General features: G+C 44.2%; 4 protein-coding genes across 12 annotated transcripts in view; 2 read left to right on the top strand and 2 right to left on the bottom strand.

Annotated features, from left to right (window-relative positions):
- LOC113649245 (alpha-1B-glycoprotein-like) overlaps nt 1-6,540 on the top strand; it is a 9,289-nt gene extending 2,749 nt beyond the window's left edge. For 2 of the 3 annotated variants that reach the window (XM_027156926.2, XM_027156927.2), the window contains exons 3-10: nt 1,289-1,597; nt 1,951-2,229; nt 2,338-2,388; nt 2,836-2,931; nt 3,034-3,064; nt 3,196-3,245; nt 4,943-4,977; nt 5,359-6,540. In XM_027156926.2, the coding sequence (XP_027012727.2) occupies nt 1,289-1,597; nt 1,951-2,229; nt 2,338-2,388; nt 2,836-2,931; nt 3,034-3,064; nt 3,196-3,245; nt 4,943-4,977; nt 5,359-5,436 (929 nt within the window). In that variant the 3' untranslated portion in view covers nt 5,437-6,540. The remainder of the gene's footprint in view (nt 1-1,288; nt 1,598-1,950; nt 2,230-2,337; nt 2,389-2,835; nt 2,932-3,033; nt 3,065-3,195; nt 3,246-4,942; nt 4,978-5,358) is intronic. The other variant, XM_047813601.1, reaches the window with a different exon arrangement.
- Nucleotides 6,541-6,677: 137 nt separating this feature from the next.
- Nucleotides 6,678-17,500, top strand: part of plppr2b (phospholipid phosphatase related 2b) — a 28,869-nt gene continuing 18,046 nt past the window's right edge. Inside the window, exons 1-2 of one of the 3 annotated variants that reach the window (XM_047813603.1) lie at nt 6,678-6,817; nt 7,095-7,359. The gene's annotated coding sequence lies outside the window, so the exon portion shown is untranslated. Of the gene's footprint in view, nt 6,818-6,860; nt 7,360-17,500 lie in introns of those variants that run through there. The other 2 variants (XM_047813604.1, XM_047813602.1) reach the window with 2 other exon arrangements.
- misp3 (MISP family member 3) lies at nt 7,353-14,149 on the bottom strand. Of its 2 annotated transcripts, XM_027156962.2 has the most exons (3): nt 10,804-14,149; nt 8,981-9,057; nt 7,353-8,562 (listed from the first exon to the last, which is right to left on the bottom strand). In XM_027156962.2, exons 1-3 carry the CDS (start codon nt 12,107-12,109, stop codon nt 8,476-8,478), a joined length of 1,470 nt encoding a protein of 489 aa, XP_027012763.1. In that variant the 5' UTR covers nt 12,110-14,149; the 3' UTR covers nt 7,353-8,475. The 2 variants fall into 2 exon arrangements, with proteins under 2 accessions (XP_027012763.1, XP_027012764.1); XM_027156963.2 differs by lacking the exon at nt 8,981-9,057.
- Nucleotides 14,276-17,500, bottom strand: part of palm3 (paralemmin 3) — a 10,244-nt gene continuing 7,019 nt past the window's right edge. For 3 of the 4 annotated variants that reach the window (XM_047813597.1, XM_047813598.1, XM_047813596.1), the window contains exons 7-8: nt 16,976-17,006; nt 14,276-16,460 (exon numbers count right to left, since the gene is read on the bottom strand). In XM_047813597.1, the coding sequence (XP_047669553.1) occupies nt 15,274-16,460; nt 16,976-17,006 (1,218 nt within the window). In that variant the 3' untranslated portion in view covers nt 14,276-15,273. The remainder of the gene's footprint in view (nt 16,461-16,975; nt 17,007-17,500) is intronic. The other variant, XM_047813599.1, reaches the window with a different exon arrangement.

Genomic DNA, 17,500 nt, shown 5'->3' with positions numbered 1-17,500 from the left:
CACATCACCTGTCTCATATATCACCTGTCTCACATATCACCTGACTCACACACATCACCTGTCTCACACACATCACCTGTCTCACACATCACCTGACTCACACATCACCTGTCTCACACATCACCTGTCTCATATATCACCTGTCTCACATATCACCTGTCTCACACACATCACCTGTCTCACACACATCACCTGTCTCACACATCACCTGACTCACACATCACCTGTCTCACACATCACCTGTCTCATATATCACCTGTCTCACATATCACCTGTCTCACACACATCACCTGTCTCACACACATTACCTGTCACACACCTCACCTGTCTCACACATCACCTGACTCACACCTCACCTGTCTCACACCTCACCTGTCTCACACATTACTAGTACACATATAAAGGATCAGACACAGACATAAACACACGTCTGATACTTTATTAGTCTGATGATGATTTTTTGTGGTTATTTTGTGGCATAATGTTTTCTGCTTTAATGAATAAATCTTACTGCATTCATTTCTTCCTCTTTCTGAGTCTTTGGGAAACTTTTGACTTTTTACTCGTCACATTAAAACCTTCAGAGATTTGTGACGGTTAAAGGGAGGAACTGAAGAGATGGTTTACAGTTTCCTGTTAAATACCACAAATCTGCACCACCCAGTGTCTTACTGTACCTCTCTCTCTCTCTCTCTCTCTCTCTCTCTCTCTCTCTCTCTCTCTCTCTCTCTCTCTCTCTCTCTCTCTCTCTCTCTCTCTCTCTCTCTCTCTCGCTCTCTCTCTCGCTCTCTCTCTCTCTCGCTCTCTCTCTCTCTCGCTCTCTCTCTCTCTCTCTCTCTCTCTTGTTTCTTTTTCCCCTGTTCTCATTGCACGTGTCCTTCATGCTTCATTTCTGTATTCTAAAAGATTCCTGTTTCTTTTTAACTCTGTTTCTTTTACATTCTGCAGATTTCACACTTCTTCTTGTCGTTTATTTCACACTTCTTCTTGTCGTTTATTTCACACTTCTTCTTGTCGTTTATTTCACACTTCTTCTTGTCCTGTCATGTTCCTGGAGTTTTTTCCACTTTTCCCTCCGGATGTATTTTGAACTAAACTTCTGTCTTCACACTTTTGATTCCCTAAAGCTTTTTTATATTTATTCCTCTGTGTAGAAACAGAACTAAACTAAACCATCAAATAGAGAGAATAAATGGATGAGTGGATGAAGGGATGGATGAGTGGATGAATGGGCTGATGAACAGATAGACAAATGTTTTTCTTATTTATCTTCTTCCTCATCCTGCAGGCACAAATACACCTCCTATTCCTCCTCATCTCTCAGTCCTGCCCCCAGATGGGCGTGTACGGCCTGGTCAGGTGGTAGAGTTCCATTGTCAGGCCCCGCCCACTGTCCCTCCTGTGGCGTTTGTCCTCCAAAAACAACAGAGGGAAGAAGATGACGTCCAAATCGTGAGCCAATCTACTTATCCTCACTTCAGGGTGGGACCAGTGGGTGTGGACGATAGAGGCATCTACACCTGCTTCTACCAACTGAACAAACCAGAGGGAGTTCAAAACTCTGCCCCCAGTTCACATGTTTCTGTTAACATAGGAGGTTAGTTCTCAGTTTCTAAAATGCCTCAGATGTGTCTCTCTCTGGTCTCTCTCTGGTGTCTCTCTCTGGTGTCTCTCTCTGGTCTCTCTCTGGTCTCTCTCTCTCTGTCATCTCTCTCTTGTCTCTCTCTGATCTCACTCAGGTGTCTCTGTCTGGTCTCTCTCTCTGAAGTGTCTCACTATAATCTCAGTCTATGTTGTCCATCTCTGTTCTTTCTCTCTCTGGTCTCTCTCTGACATGACTGATGTTTCTCTTTTTGACGTCTCTTTCTCTGTTGTCTCTCATTCTGTTCTCTCTCTCTCTCTCTCTCTCTCTCTCTCTCTGATGTGTCACTCTCTGCTGTCTCTCCACAGTTGAGCTCCCAGATCCACGTTTATCTCTGGGGTCAGAGGGGTCATTAGTGTGCACCGGGTCTCCCTCCTACCCTGGTGCTCATTTCTCCCTGTTCCAACAGGGTTCTTTGTCACCGTTAGCAACAAAAACTGCCCACATGATTCATCACAGCATGCGGTTTGCTGCATCAGGACAACTTGAGGATGGGGGCAGATACCAGTGTCAGTACAGTGTGCTGCTGGGTAATAATTGGGAACATTCTCATCTCAGCTCCCCTATTCAACTGCCCTGTGTTACAGGTGTGTGTGTGTGTGCGCGTGTGCGCGCGCGCGTGTGTGTGTGTGTGTGTGTGTGTGTGTGTGTGTGTGTGTGTGTTATTTTGACAGTACTCATGTAATGTGTTTCAGGATCTCCCTCCTGCAGCACATTTTCTGCAGATAACCATCCTCCACAATCAGGTAACACACACACACACACACACAGACACACAGACACACAGACACACATACACACACACACACATTTATTAAACCAAGTATCTGGGTCTCTCTCATGTGTTTCTTTCTTGTGGTGCCTTGCAGATATTCATTTGGCTTTGCGCTCTCTCTCTCTCTCTCTCTCTCTCTCTCTCTCTCTCTCTCTCTCTCTCTCTCTCACACACACACACTCTCTCTCTCTCTCTCTCTCTCTCTCTCTCTCACACACACACACTCTCTCTCTCTCTCTCTCTCTCACACTCTCTCTCTCTCTCTCTCTTTTACATTATTGGCTGTTTGTTGTCTTTCTCTGTGATATGTCTCTGTGTCTCTTCTGTGTCTGTTCTCTCCAGTTGGTCTCTCCACTGTCTCCGTCTGGTATCGTTTCTCTGACATGTTTATTGTGTATCTCTGATATACTCTTTGCAGGTTTGATGGACCTGCCAATGGTATTTGGCTCCATCGCCTCTGCATTGCTCTTCCTGATGGTGTTCATCTTCCTGTGGGTTGGGATTCGCAAATACGGTGTGTGTCCAGAACTCATTTTCACTCTGTCCTGTAGGGGGCAGTGTTACCTGTGACAGTAACTCCACTGGTTAACTCTAATTTCCAGTCTTTTTCTTACAGCTAAGTCAGCAGCCGAGAACAGAAGGCAGAGGTGAGAAATCCCACAATGCACTGCAGTAGTCTGGAGTCTTAATAACGTAACTGTAGTGAAGTGAGTAAAGTGTAACGAGACGTTTACTACACACACTTTAGTAGTGATAGTAACTGTTTATTGGGATGCAGGGAACAGGAGCAGTTCTGGAAGCAGGTCCACTCCAGAGACCACATCATCGGTGAGCGACTGTTTTAACATTTTATGTGTTGTGTAAAAAAAGTACAAATTAAACCTGAGTCTAAAGTCATTACATGTACAAAAACATCACATGTACACACAAACAAACATCACATGTACACACACACACACATCACATGTACACACACATCACATGTACACACACACATCACATGTACACCCAAAAACATCACATGTACACACAAACATGACATGTACACACACATCACATGTACACACAAACATGACATGTACACCCAAAAACATCACATGTACACACACACATCACATGTACACACACATCACATGTACACCCAAAAACATCACATGTACACACAAACAAACATCACATGTACACACACATCACATGTACACCCAAAAACATCACATGTACACACAAACATCACATGTACACACACATCACATGTACACACAAACATGACATGTACACCCAAAAACATCACATGTACACACACATCACATGTACACACACATCACATGTACACACAAACATGACATGTACACCCAAAAACATCACATGTACACACACATCACATGTACACACACATCACATGTACACACAAACATGACATGTACACCCAAAAACATCACATGTACACACAAACATCACATGTACACACACATCACATGTACACACAAACATGACATGTACACCCAAAAACATCACATGTACACACAAACAAACATCACATGTACACACACATCACATGTACACCCAAAAACATCACATGTACACACAAACATGACATGTACACACACATCACATGTACACCCAAAAACATCACATGTACACACAAAGACATCACATGTACACACAAACAAACATCACATGTACACACAAACATCACATGTACACACAAACATCACATGTACACACACATCACATGTACACACAAACAAACATCACATGTACACACACATCACATGTACACACACATCACATGTACACACACATCACATGTACACCCAAAACATGACATGTACACACAAACAAACATCACATGTACACACAAACATCACATGTACACACAAACATCACATGTACACACAAAGACATCACATGTACACACAAACATCACATGTACACACAAACATCACATGTACACACAAACATCACATGTACACACAAAGACATCACATGTACACACAAACATCACATGTACACACAAACATCACATGTACACACAAACATCACATGTACACACAAAGACATCACATGTACACACAAACATCACATGTACACACAAAGACATCACATGTACACACAAACATCACATGTACACACAAACATCACATGTACACACAAACATCACATGTACACACAAACAAACATGAATTATGGGATTCTGCAGCATATAAGGAGCATGAGATGATGACCAGGATGAAACCCTCAGTAGAGCAGCAGGTTCGTTAGTGCTGCCTAAACATGCTGCCTATCCAGGGAACTACCCTAAACATGCTGCCTATCCAGGGAACTACCCTAAACATGCTGCCTATCCAGGGAACTACCCTAAACATGCTGACTACTTAGGGAACTACCCTAAACATGCTGACTACTTAGGGAACTACCCTAAACATGCTGACTACTTAGGGAGCTACTTCTGCTGAGATTTCTGTGTAGGAACATCTGTGTTGTTCTGTTGGTCTTCATGTTGTGTGACGTTGTGTGTTTCTCAGATCTCACACTACAGAGAGTCAGCACTGGCTCCAAGGTAACCTTCAACATCGTCCAAATTCAAACATCTGTACTTCAATGCTGTCTTTTTTCTTCACTCTAAACCCTACACCCTACACCCTAAACCCTACTCACTAATCCCTACACCCTAAACCCTACTCATTAATCCCTAAACCCTACTCCTTACCCCCTACTCCCTAAACCCTACTCCCTACTACCTTCTCCCTACGCCCTAAACCCAGCCCCTACATGTTAAACCCTACACCCTACTCCCTACACCCTACTCCCTTTTCACTAAACCCATTTTTCTGTATTATGTAAATAAGTTTCTGCTCCTTTAAGATTTACTCATGATGAATAAACTGAAATTCATTGTAAGTTTGTGTAACGAGTGTTTGTACAATTTCCTGATTTGCAGGAAGATGAAGCAGCAGCCGAGTCAGAGCCCATCTACGACTGTCCACTCAGTACATTCACTCACCCACCTGCCTACTGACTCTCTGTCTCACTCTCTGTCTGTCTGTCTGTCTGTCTCTCTGTCTGTCTGTCTGTCTGTCTGTCTCTCTGTCTGTCTGTCTCTCTGTCTGTCTGTCTGTCTCACTCTTTGTCTCACCTTCTGTCTCACTCTCTGTCTCACTCTCTGTCTGTCTGTCTCACTCTCTGTCTGTCTCACTCTCTGTCTGTCTCACTTTTTGTCTCACTCTCTGTCAGTCTCTGTTAGTGTCCCTCAGCCACATTGTGAGAGTGTCTCACACACACAGACAGGTACACACCCGAGTGGGCGGAGCATGCAGACGACATGACTAGGTTTTGCGTGTCGTTTCTGTCGTCTCTCTCTGACACAAAGGAAAAAGTCATTATTATAACTTTACTTTTTTATTCTTTCTTCATCATCCTTTCGTAACACAACCTTCATCACTTTTCCTTATTTACTCGTGTTTTCCTCTTTCCTCGTCTCATTATTTCCTTTCAATCTATGATCATGATTTGCATTATGTCTTTGTATTTAAAATCTGTCTGTTAATTATGTCCTTGATAAATAAATGAATGCATTATTAATATTTTATAGATGAATACAAACTCTTAGTCTCTTTCTCTCTCTCTCACACACACACACACACACACACACACACACACACACACACACACACACACACACACAAACTGTAGAGTGTTAAATGTTTATGAGCTGTGAGAAATGCAAAATAACAGACTGTTCATGCCACTGAACAGAAATTGCACGTCTGTCTGTCTGTCTGTCTGTCTGCCTGTCTGTCTGCCTGCCTGTCTGTCTGCCTGTCTGTCTGCCTGTCTGTCTGCCTGCCTGCCTGTCTGTCTGTCTGCCTGCCTGCCTGCCTGTCTGTCTGCCTGTCTGCCTGCCTGTCTGTCTGCCTGCCTGTCTGTCTGTCTGCCTGTCTGTCTGTCTGCCTGTCTGTCTGCCTGTCTGTCTGTCTGTCTGTCTGTCTGTGTTCCAATACATGTGTTACTGTCTCCATGCTGAAGAGAGGTGTGTATTACACACTTTTTTCACATGTGTAGTTAAAGCTTGAGTAAGTCAACAAACTGTACAGTTCATAATAAAGGGCATTAAATACTTTAATATTGACACCGGTATTTATTGTGTGTGTGTGTGTGTGTGTGTGTGTGTGTGTGTGTGTGTGTGTTTAATTTGTGTTAGGAGTGTGTTAGGTTATTGTGTTAATTCAGGAGGTCAGTGCCCTCACCCCCCCCCCCCCCCTTGTCCTCATGGTTTGTTCCTCCAGAGTTTCAGGTTAAGTTCTTTATGAGAATCAGTAGTTGGAGGTGTGGAGACAATCTGAGGCTGATTTTATTCACACTAATGATGTCAAACATCATCTTCATGTGTCTGCAGACAGGTAGGTTAAACTCCAGGAGAACTAGTTAACCTGGTTTGGCTTTGTTAGTTAAGTGTAGTTAATCAGGTTCTTTGTAATCTGCTTAAATTGATCCTCATTAGTTGATGTCAGTACATTAGTATAGGATTTAATAATCACTGTGATTAAATGTGTCCTACAAACAGACATAAACACTCAACTGATAAAAGACATTTTTGTCTTGAAATTCAGAACAGACGTCATTCATGTGTACAGTTATGAGTCATTAAAGGAATTTCTCCTTTGTATGTGAATAAAGGTCTGAATGTGAGGGACAAGGTGAGGCTCAAGATGTGACGTTAAAGCTGTTAGACTGAAACCGAGGGCTGTTGGTGAGTGGGCGTGTCCTGAGCTGTGAAGATGGAACAAAGCCCTGAGTGGGCGTGTCCTGAGCTGTGAAGATGGAACAAAGCCCTGAGTGGGCGTGTCCTGAGCTGTGAAGATGGAACAAAGCCCTGAGTGGGCGTGTCCTGAGCTGTGAAGATGGAACAAAGCCCTGAGTGGGTGTGTCCTGCATGGTGAAGGTGAAATTGAGTGACATGTGGGCGTGTCCTTACTGTATCTCTGTGTGCGGAAGGAATGCCTGTCTCACGCCCTGAACACACATGAGACGTTCAGGACTCGGCTGTGTGTGCGTGTGTGTGTGTGTGTGTGTGTGTGTGTGTGTGTGATCTCTCAGGATTTGCCTGTGAAATATCCACTAGCAGGTGGTAACAAAGCCCTGCTTTTCTTCTTTTCTTCTCTCTGTTTCACTGTGGTTCAGCGAAGTGACTCAGAGAACATGCTGTGAAATATTTAGACGGCTCATGACCAGAGTTCTTGATGACATTAATAATGACATAGCCTCCAACCATATGAAGTGGAGGCTAGGGTTAGGGTTGGAGTCTGATACCTGACTGTGTTGGAGCTTAACCTCGTTACAGTGTTTACAGGTGTACAGTCTACATCTCAGAAACCTCACCGACACTGAAACTAGCCAAACAGTTGTAATGAAAAGACATCATGTTCTTCTTCGTGGTGATTTACACACATTTCACACTCACACCCCACACTGTAGCACAGTGAAGTGAGTTTAAAAGTGATTTTAATCAATAAAAAAGTAGAAAATGTTTGCTAAAACTATCTAAAACTAGCTTACTGATGATAAATAACAAGGATCTCGCTCTGGTATTATTGGTGCTATAATGTGAACTATAATAGAGCTAACTGGCTAGTGCTAAACTGACGTCCTGTCTGAGGAACAACTCAACTAAAATATCTGAATAAGTTTTCTAAATAGATGACTGACATGTTAGATTTCAGTCTATAAACTAGATCAACACTGGAACCAGAAAAAATAAACATCCCATAAAGATTCAATAAAGAAACAGGCTAGCTAGCATAGCACTGCTCTCATTAAAGCTTAGCATGTTAGTCAGTTAAATAATAACTGAATTAAAGACTGAAATAAACACTATTTTTGTTTGTGAATGAGAGTCTGTGTGTGTGTGTGTGTGTGTGTGTGTGTGTGTGTGTGTGTGTGTGTGTGTGTGTGTGTGTGTGTGTGTGTGATCTGATTAGCATTGGTGTTTAACAGTCTTAGCAGGTGTTTAAAGTAAAGACTGATGTTCCCTCTGGTCTTCAGAAGGTGTGTGTTTGCTTCAGTTGTGATGGTCGTTGCTGTGTCCGTTGATCAGACCTGATTCCCAGCTCTGGACTAACAGGTTCGTCTGTCTCTGTTCCTTTACCTGTGGGGAAAAGTGTGTTAGCGTTTCTCTTATTATTTGCTGTTGCTTGCCTTTGAACCTCTGATCCAGTGGAGAACGAATCTGGGAATCAGGAGAGAGATTCCTCAGGGTTCTGTTAGATCAGCGCTAGGTTTGTTCGCTCGCTCTGTGTACTAAGAGCAGTAGTGTGTTTGTGAAACTCTGTTGTGAGCAACTTTATTAACTCCTACAGTTTAAGAGGTTTGAGGTGATAAACTGCTGATCTCCATTTGGAAATGTTTAATGGATGAATAACAGCTAGCTGTCTGTGTATGTTAGCTATACAGAGCTAAATAAGGTACAACATATATGACATATATGTTACATTCTTATCACACACACACACACACACACACACACACACACACACACACACACACACACACACACAGTCATGTACCTCAGGCTGTGTGTTGTGTCTGTTCTGTAGAGAAGGAGGTGGCCATGTTACATCCAACTTCCCAAATGATGAACTAACTGAAAACACACACACACACACACACACACACACACACACACACACACACACACACACACACACACACACACACACACACACACAATGATTACTCATGCTATTTCTGGGAACTTGAAGCTGTGTTTTATGTTTAAACTCTGATGCCACATTCTCTCTTGTGTTCTTGTCTGAAACTGAACTCTGCTGTTATTCACACCAACATTCAAAATAACCTCAGGAGCTAAAACCCAGAAGACAGACCCATCCTCTGCTGTGTGTTGGTCTGTCTGTGCTGTGTTCGGGGAAAACAAGCAAGCAAAGAAATAAGTCAAATGGAATGTTCAGTAAATATCCTCCTGTTTAAAAGAAAAAGCACTTGTATGAACGTCAGAATCGATTTCTAATGAATTCAGGTTGAAGGAGCTGAAGGTGTATCAGTGAGCAGCTTCCAGCCTGATGTTCTGCTCTAACTCATCAATACAGGAGTTTTATTAAAATAATCAATAATAAGGTGCCAGTGAAGGAGTACAACAAGTACCCCGAGGGGCAAATCTGTTCACTCTGTAGCTGCAGTGACATCACTAACCGGTGTGTGTGAGTTCTGTTTGTTGGTTCATTTACTGCATCTCACTTCTCTATCAGACTGAAGATCTGTACAGTAAACTACACTGAAACATCTCACAAAGAAGATAATAAATCCTGCATTTAGTAAAATCTTATAAATATAATGTTACAGGATTAAAACATGTTAATACACACACATGTACACACACACATACATGTACACACACACACATGTACACACACACACATGTACACACACACACACACACACATGTACACACACACACATACATGTACACACACACATGTACACACACACACATGTACACACACACACACACACACACATGTACACACACACACATACATGTACACACACATACATGTACACACACACACATACATGTACACACACACACATGTACACACACACACATGTACACACACACATACACACACACACATGTACACACACACATACACACACACACATACACACACACATGTACACACACACACACACACACACATGTACACACACACACACACACACACACACACACATGTACACACACACACATGTACACACACACACATACACACACACATGTACACACACACACACACACACACACATGTACACACACACACACACACACACACACACACACACATGTACACACACACACATATATACACACACACGCACACACACATATACACACACACACACATGTACACACACACACATACACACACACATATGCACACACACATATACACACACACACACACACATGTACACACACACATGTACACACACACATGTACACACACACACGTACACACACACATGTACACACACATGTACACACACACACACACACACACATGTACACACACACACACACACACACACACACACATGTACACACACACATGTACACACACACACATGTACACACACACACACACACATGTATACACACACACACATGTACACACACACACACGTACACACACACACACACACACACACACAAACTCGTATGTATTTTCACACCCACACACACATGAAATACACCAGAGCACTATATCTATTGCACTTCACACCCTGTGCATCCTATGTCCTGTCCACACACATGTACACACACACACACACACACACACACACACACACACAGGCACACACACACACATACCTGATGAGGTGTTCAGGTTCTGTTCCAGTGTGTTTGTGTTGCTGTGCGTTGGTCTGGTTCTGCTCGGTGTCACTGTGATCTTTGACCCGTTGCCATAGAGACACATCCTCTGTTTGCAAAGTTCTTCCTCCCGCTTTTTTGCTTCTTGAATGTCCTTCTGCATGTCCGGGAGTCGGGACAGTGACGATCTCAGTTTGAAGAATGGGTTCTCCTTCTGTTCTTCACTGTTAGCCATCAGGTCTTGGACTTTTGAGCTGCGATGACGTTCCTCATGTGACGATCTGATGGTTCCTAAGTCCGTCTCAGTCACTGGTTTGTAAACCTGTCTGTTTGGGTCTAAAATCACTGTAGGATTCTTCTCGAGGATTATCACCTGCCGTTCCACAGCTTCTGAGAACCCTGGACCACACTGTTTTGGGTTCTGCATTTTCAGGTTTCTTGCTGTTTCATTAGAAATTTCCATCATCTTGTCATTCTGATTTCTTTTGATCTGGAGATCTTTGGGTTCCTGAATGGTTTTTAATCCAGAATTTTGGTTCTTTAAAAATAAGTCCAAGCTTTTCTTCTGAGAAACCTCCATGTCCTGGAGGGATTCAAACAGGAGCTTCTTCTCTTTCAGAGATGGGAAAAGTTGAGGAGAATCTAATCCTGTGTGCTTTGTGTGTTCCTTAGACGAGCAGTCCTGATTTCTACCATTTAATATCTTACAGGATGAAACACAGGATGTTCCCTCGTTCTTCAGATCCTGGACAGTTCTGAATGGTTTATTATCATGGTTTCTTGAGTGCTGAAGATCTTTGGGTAAAGCTTCAGTGGGCTGGAATGAGGAATGGGTCTTTAAGTGCATCTCCAAGCTTTTTAAGGGTTCCTGATTTCCACTGCTGGAGATTTGGAGATCTCTGGATTCCTGGAATGCTTCAAAGAGAAGCTTTTTCTCCTGAAGTTGTCTCATGGTTCCTTTGTCATAAAATCCAGGCAGTCTCCCGAGCTTGACCAGCACCTTCTCTCTCTCAGATTCAGCATGAATCTCATGCTGCATCTTCTTCCCAGCGAACTGCCGCTCCTTGCTGTGATCTTTCAGTGACTTGTCTGGGAGATCCTGAGAGAGGATGGACTTTCTGAGCGGGATCTCGATGAACCCTCTGGTCTCGTCCAGGCCTCGTGAGCGGCGAAGGCTCTGCTCACGCTCGAAGCCGAGGCGTATCTCCCTCTCTATTGGCGTCTCGTTATCTGACATGCTGTTGAGGGAGAAATCAGCAGACACGCCACTGTCACTTTGGTTGTCGTCATATTGATCCAGGTTCATGTTTCTTCTCAGTTCTCTCCTTAGATCTTCAGCGTGACTCTGTGTTTCCTGTCTGATCTGCACTTCGTCCTCTCTCTTCACTCTCCCTCTCTGCCTCGCTCCACCCTGCTGCTTCTATCATCAAACGCTCACTGACCATAAAAGACCTGCAGCTCGGGTTTCCAGGATCTTCATTGGCTGTTTCATTGGCAACAGTTTCTAAGGGAGGAGCTGATTTGCACACCTGTCGCACTTCCTTATTCTGAGCCGGATCAGGAGTCTCTGGTGCCTCCTGCTGGTCAGCTCATCCTCATCTTCTGACAGGAACATGATGGAGCCCCTCAAAACATTCAGGTTTTTGGTTCAGTAATAATGGATGTGTTTGATGTTTGTAACCCCGCCCACTTCCCACTTTAGCATTTAAACAAATGCTGTTTGTGACACCTAATGTCCATCACTGCACATGCCTTTAGCTTTTGGACCACTTGTGATGTTCTATTGTATGGCTCTCAGATCCATTTGTGACCTCACAGCGCCCTCTTTTGGCTTGAACATGTCATTGCTGCAGTCTGAGATTTGGTCGCTTCCTGATCACCTTCCATCCACAGGACACCGTTAGTCCTGAAGTTTTGCAGAACATTACAGTATGAAACTCACATCTCTATAAATCTCTAATAATAAACAGTTTCTGTTAACACGTCCACACAGACACGTCCACACTGACACGTCCTTACAGACATGCCCACACTGACACGTCCTTACAGACATGCCCACACTGACACGTCCTTACAGACACGCCCACACTGACACGTCCTTACAGACACGCCCACACTGACACGTCCTTACAGACACGTCCACACTGACACTCCTTACAGACACGCCCACACTGACACTCCTTACAGACACACCCACACTGACACTCCTTACAGACACGCCCACACTGACACGTCCTCATTGACACGCCCACACTGACACGTCCTTACAGACACGCCTACACTGATATCTGCTTACAGACACGCCCACACTGACACGTCCTTACAGACATGCCCACACTGACACGTCCTTACAGACACGCCCACACTGACACGTCCTTACAGACACGTCCACACTGACACGTCCTTACAGACACGTCCACACTGACACTCCTTACAGACACGCCCACACTGACACTCCTTACAGACACACCCACACTGACACTCCTTACAGACACGCCCACACTGACACGTCCTCATTGACACGCCCACACTGACACGTCCTTACAGACACGCCTACACTGATATCTGCTTACAGACACGCCCACACTGACACTCCTTACAGACACGCCCACACTGGCACTCCTTACAGACACGCCCACACTGACACTCCTTACAGACACATCCACACTGACACGTCCTCATTGACACGCCCACACTGACACGTCCTTACAGTCACGCCTACACTGATATCTGCTTACAGACACGCCCACACTGACACTCCTTAGACACGCCCACACTGATATCTCCTTACAGACACGCCCACACTGACATGTACTTACAGACACGCCCACACTGACATGTCCTTACAGACACGCCCACACTGACACTCCTTACAGACACCCCCACACTGGCACTCCTTACAGACACGCCCACACTGACAGCCCTTACAGACACATCCACACTGACACATCCTCATTGACACGCCCACACTGACACGTCCTTACAGTCACGCCTACACTGATATCTGCTTACAGACACGCCCACACTGACACTCCTTAGACACGCCCACACTGATATCTCCTTACAGACACGCCCACACTGACATGTCCTTACAGACACGCCCCCACTGACACTCCTTACAGACACGCCCACACTGAGTTCTTCTTCACAGTTCACTTCAGGTCACTTCCTGTTTACTGTCTGATGCACAATTAGAATAGAAAACTTAACCATGGTCTCATCTTATGTCATATAATCATTTTTAAAAATGTTATGAACTTTGGGCCACACCCACAGTGTAAGTGTCTGATATCAGGAGGAATTCCATTCATAATGTCTGCTGATGCTGGATTGATGAGTACTGATCTGTGTGTGTGTGTGTGTGTGTGTGTGTGTGTGTGTGTGTGTGTTCTGAGTTTCTGTATTAACATCTAGATATGAATTTAAGTTTGTACACAATAACTTTTACCATCTTAATGAAGGTTGACAACAATTCATGGATTATATATTTATTTAACTATGATATCAGGAAATATCAGAAAATCCCAAAGACACGGTGAAGACATTATAAAGAAAAACATTAAAAATACAACTGACATGAAATAGATAACAAAATATTTAATGTTCAGAAACGTTCAATAATCTGTGAGCAATCTGAACATGTAAGAATGGAATGGATAAAAATCAGCTGAGGAAAATATATAAATCTATAAATATGGCTTTATGGCTTAGTAAGAGTATGTACATGTTACACGTGGAGCCTGGAGATGACCAGCAGGTGGCGTGCTGAAGCTGGAGAACTGCAGCTGGAGAGAAAGCTACACCCATATAAGATGTAGTGGATCTGCCATAAACACAACTGTAATTCTGTCCAAACGTTTGTTACAGAAATAAAGAGATAAAGATGAGCTGTTTAGATCGGACTCCCCAGCTACGTCTGATCAAACTGAAATCTTTTACAAGCTGCAGCACCGAACATTTAAACTGAAGTCACGGAACTTTATTTTATCTTTCAGTATTTTCCAACACGTTTCATGGCTAAAACAAAAGCCACACAAACCGAGGGTTAAACAGGAGAGAAACAGATCGCTGTAAAGTGCTGATCATTTAAAGAGCTTTAAAAACGACAGAAATTACTCAAAGCAAATGAAGGAAATGTGTTAGTTCACAGATGTAGTACTTCCTGTTTTTGTCTGATTGGCCGGTGATGGTGAACAGCGTCACTGTGATATTTCTGATCTGAGGTCAGTCCGTGTCTCAGTGTCAGGTTAAAGACCGGCTTTGTGATCAGACATTCAGCTGGAGCATCTGTGGAAGTCACATGATCGTGATCACATGACAGGGTCAGGGTTAGTGATCGTGATCACATGACAGGGTCAGGGTTAGTGATCGTGATCACATGACAGGGTCAGGGTTAGTGATCGTGATCACATGACAGGGTCAGGGTTAGTGATCGTGATCACATGACAGGGTCAGGGTTAGTGATCGTGATCACATGACTGTACAGCACTGGCAGGTTTTCGTCTTTGCCCCCTCGGCCGGGGTCGGGTTAGTTGCTTCTGTCGGCGGTCCCACTTTCGTGGCCAATAGCGGCTCCTCTTCCACCGTAGCTCCACCCAGTGGTATTTCCTGGAACTGTGCTGCGGCGTTTGTGGAGGACGAAGCGGGATCTGGGGATTTCTGGGCACCGTTAGGATTTGGGGCTGAAGCAGACAGTGTGCTAGAGTCAGAGGGTATTTGAACGGCGCCCCCTGGTGTTTCAGCTGCTGCTGTTTCCTGTTCAATATTTGCTGCTGGATCTGTGATTAAATCGGAGTCTTTGACTGATTTTGTTTCAGGGCCTGCAATCGTTTCTTCATCAGAGTGAGAGATTTTTCTTTCTTTTGTGTCTTCGTTTGATGATTCAACATTTGTGTTCATTTCTCTGTTGTTATTTCTGAGACCTTCCTCAAACTCAGTACCTTCACCAGCCTCACTGGGCACTTTATTCTGTACATCTGAAACATCCTCCTCTCTTTCTGCCTCTCTTCCTTCCTCTCTTTCTGCCTCTCTTCCTTCCTCTCTTTCTGCCTCTCTTCCTTCCTCTCTTTCTGCCTCTCTTCCTTCCTCTCTTTCTGTCTCTCTTCCTTCCTCTCCTTGCTTCTCTAATTCTTCATCTATTTCCTCCTCTCTTTTTTCCTCTTGCTTTATTCTTTCTTCCTCTTCTCTTAGTTCCTCTCTTTCCTTCTCTAATTCTTCCTCTATTTCCTCCTCTCTTTTTTCCTCTTGCTTTATTCTTTCTTCCTCTTCTCTTAGTTCCTCTCTTTCCTTCTCTAGTTCTTCCTCTGTTTCCTCCTCTCTTTTTTCCTCTTGCTTTATTCGTTCTTCCTCTTCTCTTCCTTCCTCCTCCACTTTCTCCTCCTCGGCTTGCATGTCCTGGGTCACTTCCACTCCCTCCTCTGTGATGATCACTCTCTCTGCACGAATGACTGCACTGACATCATCATCATCATTACACAAACCCTGCCCAGGCTCCGCCTCCGTATAACCCAGGAATAAGAGAGTCTCCTCCCCCTTGGTGATGTCATTAACATGCTGAAGAGGAGCACTGTGGGATTGCTCATCTCGTGCAGCACCATTGGTGAGAGACTTGTCATAAGAAGAGTCTGTGCTTTTCTCCTCTCCGTTCACTGAACTTCCTGTGGAGCAGAGATCAGACCAGTCATGGGCGTGTCCTAATATTCTATACCAAGGGTGTCTGATCTTACCCACACAGGGCCGGTGTGGGTGCAGACTATTAGTTGTTCTTGGCTATTAGTAGACCCTGGTGTGGCTTCTGCTCGGCCCTTTGTGGGTAAGATCGGACACCTCTGTTCTGTAGAGCGTGACTTGTAGTGACACTCGTGCACTATGTAGTGAGCAGGTCTGATTTAGGACACGCAGCAGAAGTAAAGCAGGAGCAGAGACAGAGTTAGAGTGAGAGAGTTTAGTGCAGATGTAGTGAGGGGTTAATGAGGCAGTGAACATGTCTTACCAACTGGAGAAAGGAGAAGCTGGAGAGATACAGGATAGAGAGATAGAACAAGAAAAAAGAGAGAACAGTGTAAGAAGTTTAAACAGCAGTTCTAAACTATTAATAGAGAGAGAGAGAGAGAGAGAGAGAGAGAGAGAGAGAGAGAGAGAGACAGACTCCAAGTGAACTAATAAATCTCACCTGATGGATGTGCTGTCACAACATTCACTTTCTATGGGGGAAGAGAGAGAGAGAGAGAGAGAGAGAGAGAGAGAGAGAGAGAGAGAGAGAGAGAGAGAGAGAGAGAGAGAGAGAGATGTAAAATGAAGCAGACTTTGGAGTGAACATGTACTAACGACTCCTACACGTTCCTGTTTATAAGCCATAACACATCCTGGCTGAGTCCCAGTGTTACCCCCAACCTGCCTTAGGGCACTTCCCCTTTCACCTGCAGCACATACAGTAAGTGTGAACAGGACACAGTCAGATGTACCTGCAGGACCCTGGGGTGACTTTCTTTAGTTTTACACTCATGTAAGTAAGAACACAAAACTAGAATGTGCTATAAGCTGCTGTAGTGTAGAGGAATAAGTCACTGAGCACTGTTAGTCAGTGTGTGTGTGAAAACAGTGACTCACACGATGCACTTCCACAGAGCTGACAGCAGGGGGAGCAGTTACCCACAATGCACTGCACCAGGAGCTCAGTGCCAGAGGAGATACAGTG

The sequence above is a fragment of the Tachysurus fulvidraco genome, chromosome 5, assembly GCF_022655615.1.
Source record: "Tachysurus fulvidraco isolate hzauxx_2018 chromosome 5, HZAU_PFXX_2.0, whole genome shotgun sequence".
In the NCBI taxonomy this organism is placed as follows: domain Eukaryota; kingdom Metazoa; phylum Chordata; class Actinopteri; order Siluriformes; family Bagridae; genus Tachysurus; species Tachysurus fulvidraco.
Note: the sequence above shows the minus strand (reverse complement) of the source record. Positions and strands in the feature narration are given on the sequence as shown.

What these genes read in the sequence shown, in the direction of transcription:
- misp3 (XM_027156962.2), bottom strand. Translation starts at nt 12,109, where the DNA reads ATGAACCTGGATCAATATGACGACAACCAAAGTGACAGTGGCGTGTCT. An exon ending in GAACCTGAACACCTCATCAG is followed by an intron (nt 9,058 to 10,803) that starts GTATGTGTGTGT and finishes GTGTGTTTTCAG; the next exon opens with TTAGTTCATCATTTGGGAAG. An exon ending in GACACAACACACAGCCTGAG is followed by an intron (nt 8,563 to 8,980) that starts GTACATGACTGT and finishes TTTTCCCCACAG; the next exon opens with GTAAAGGAACAGAGACAGAC.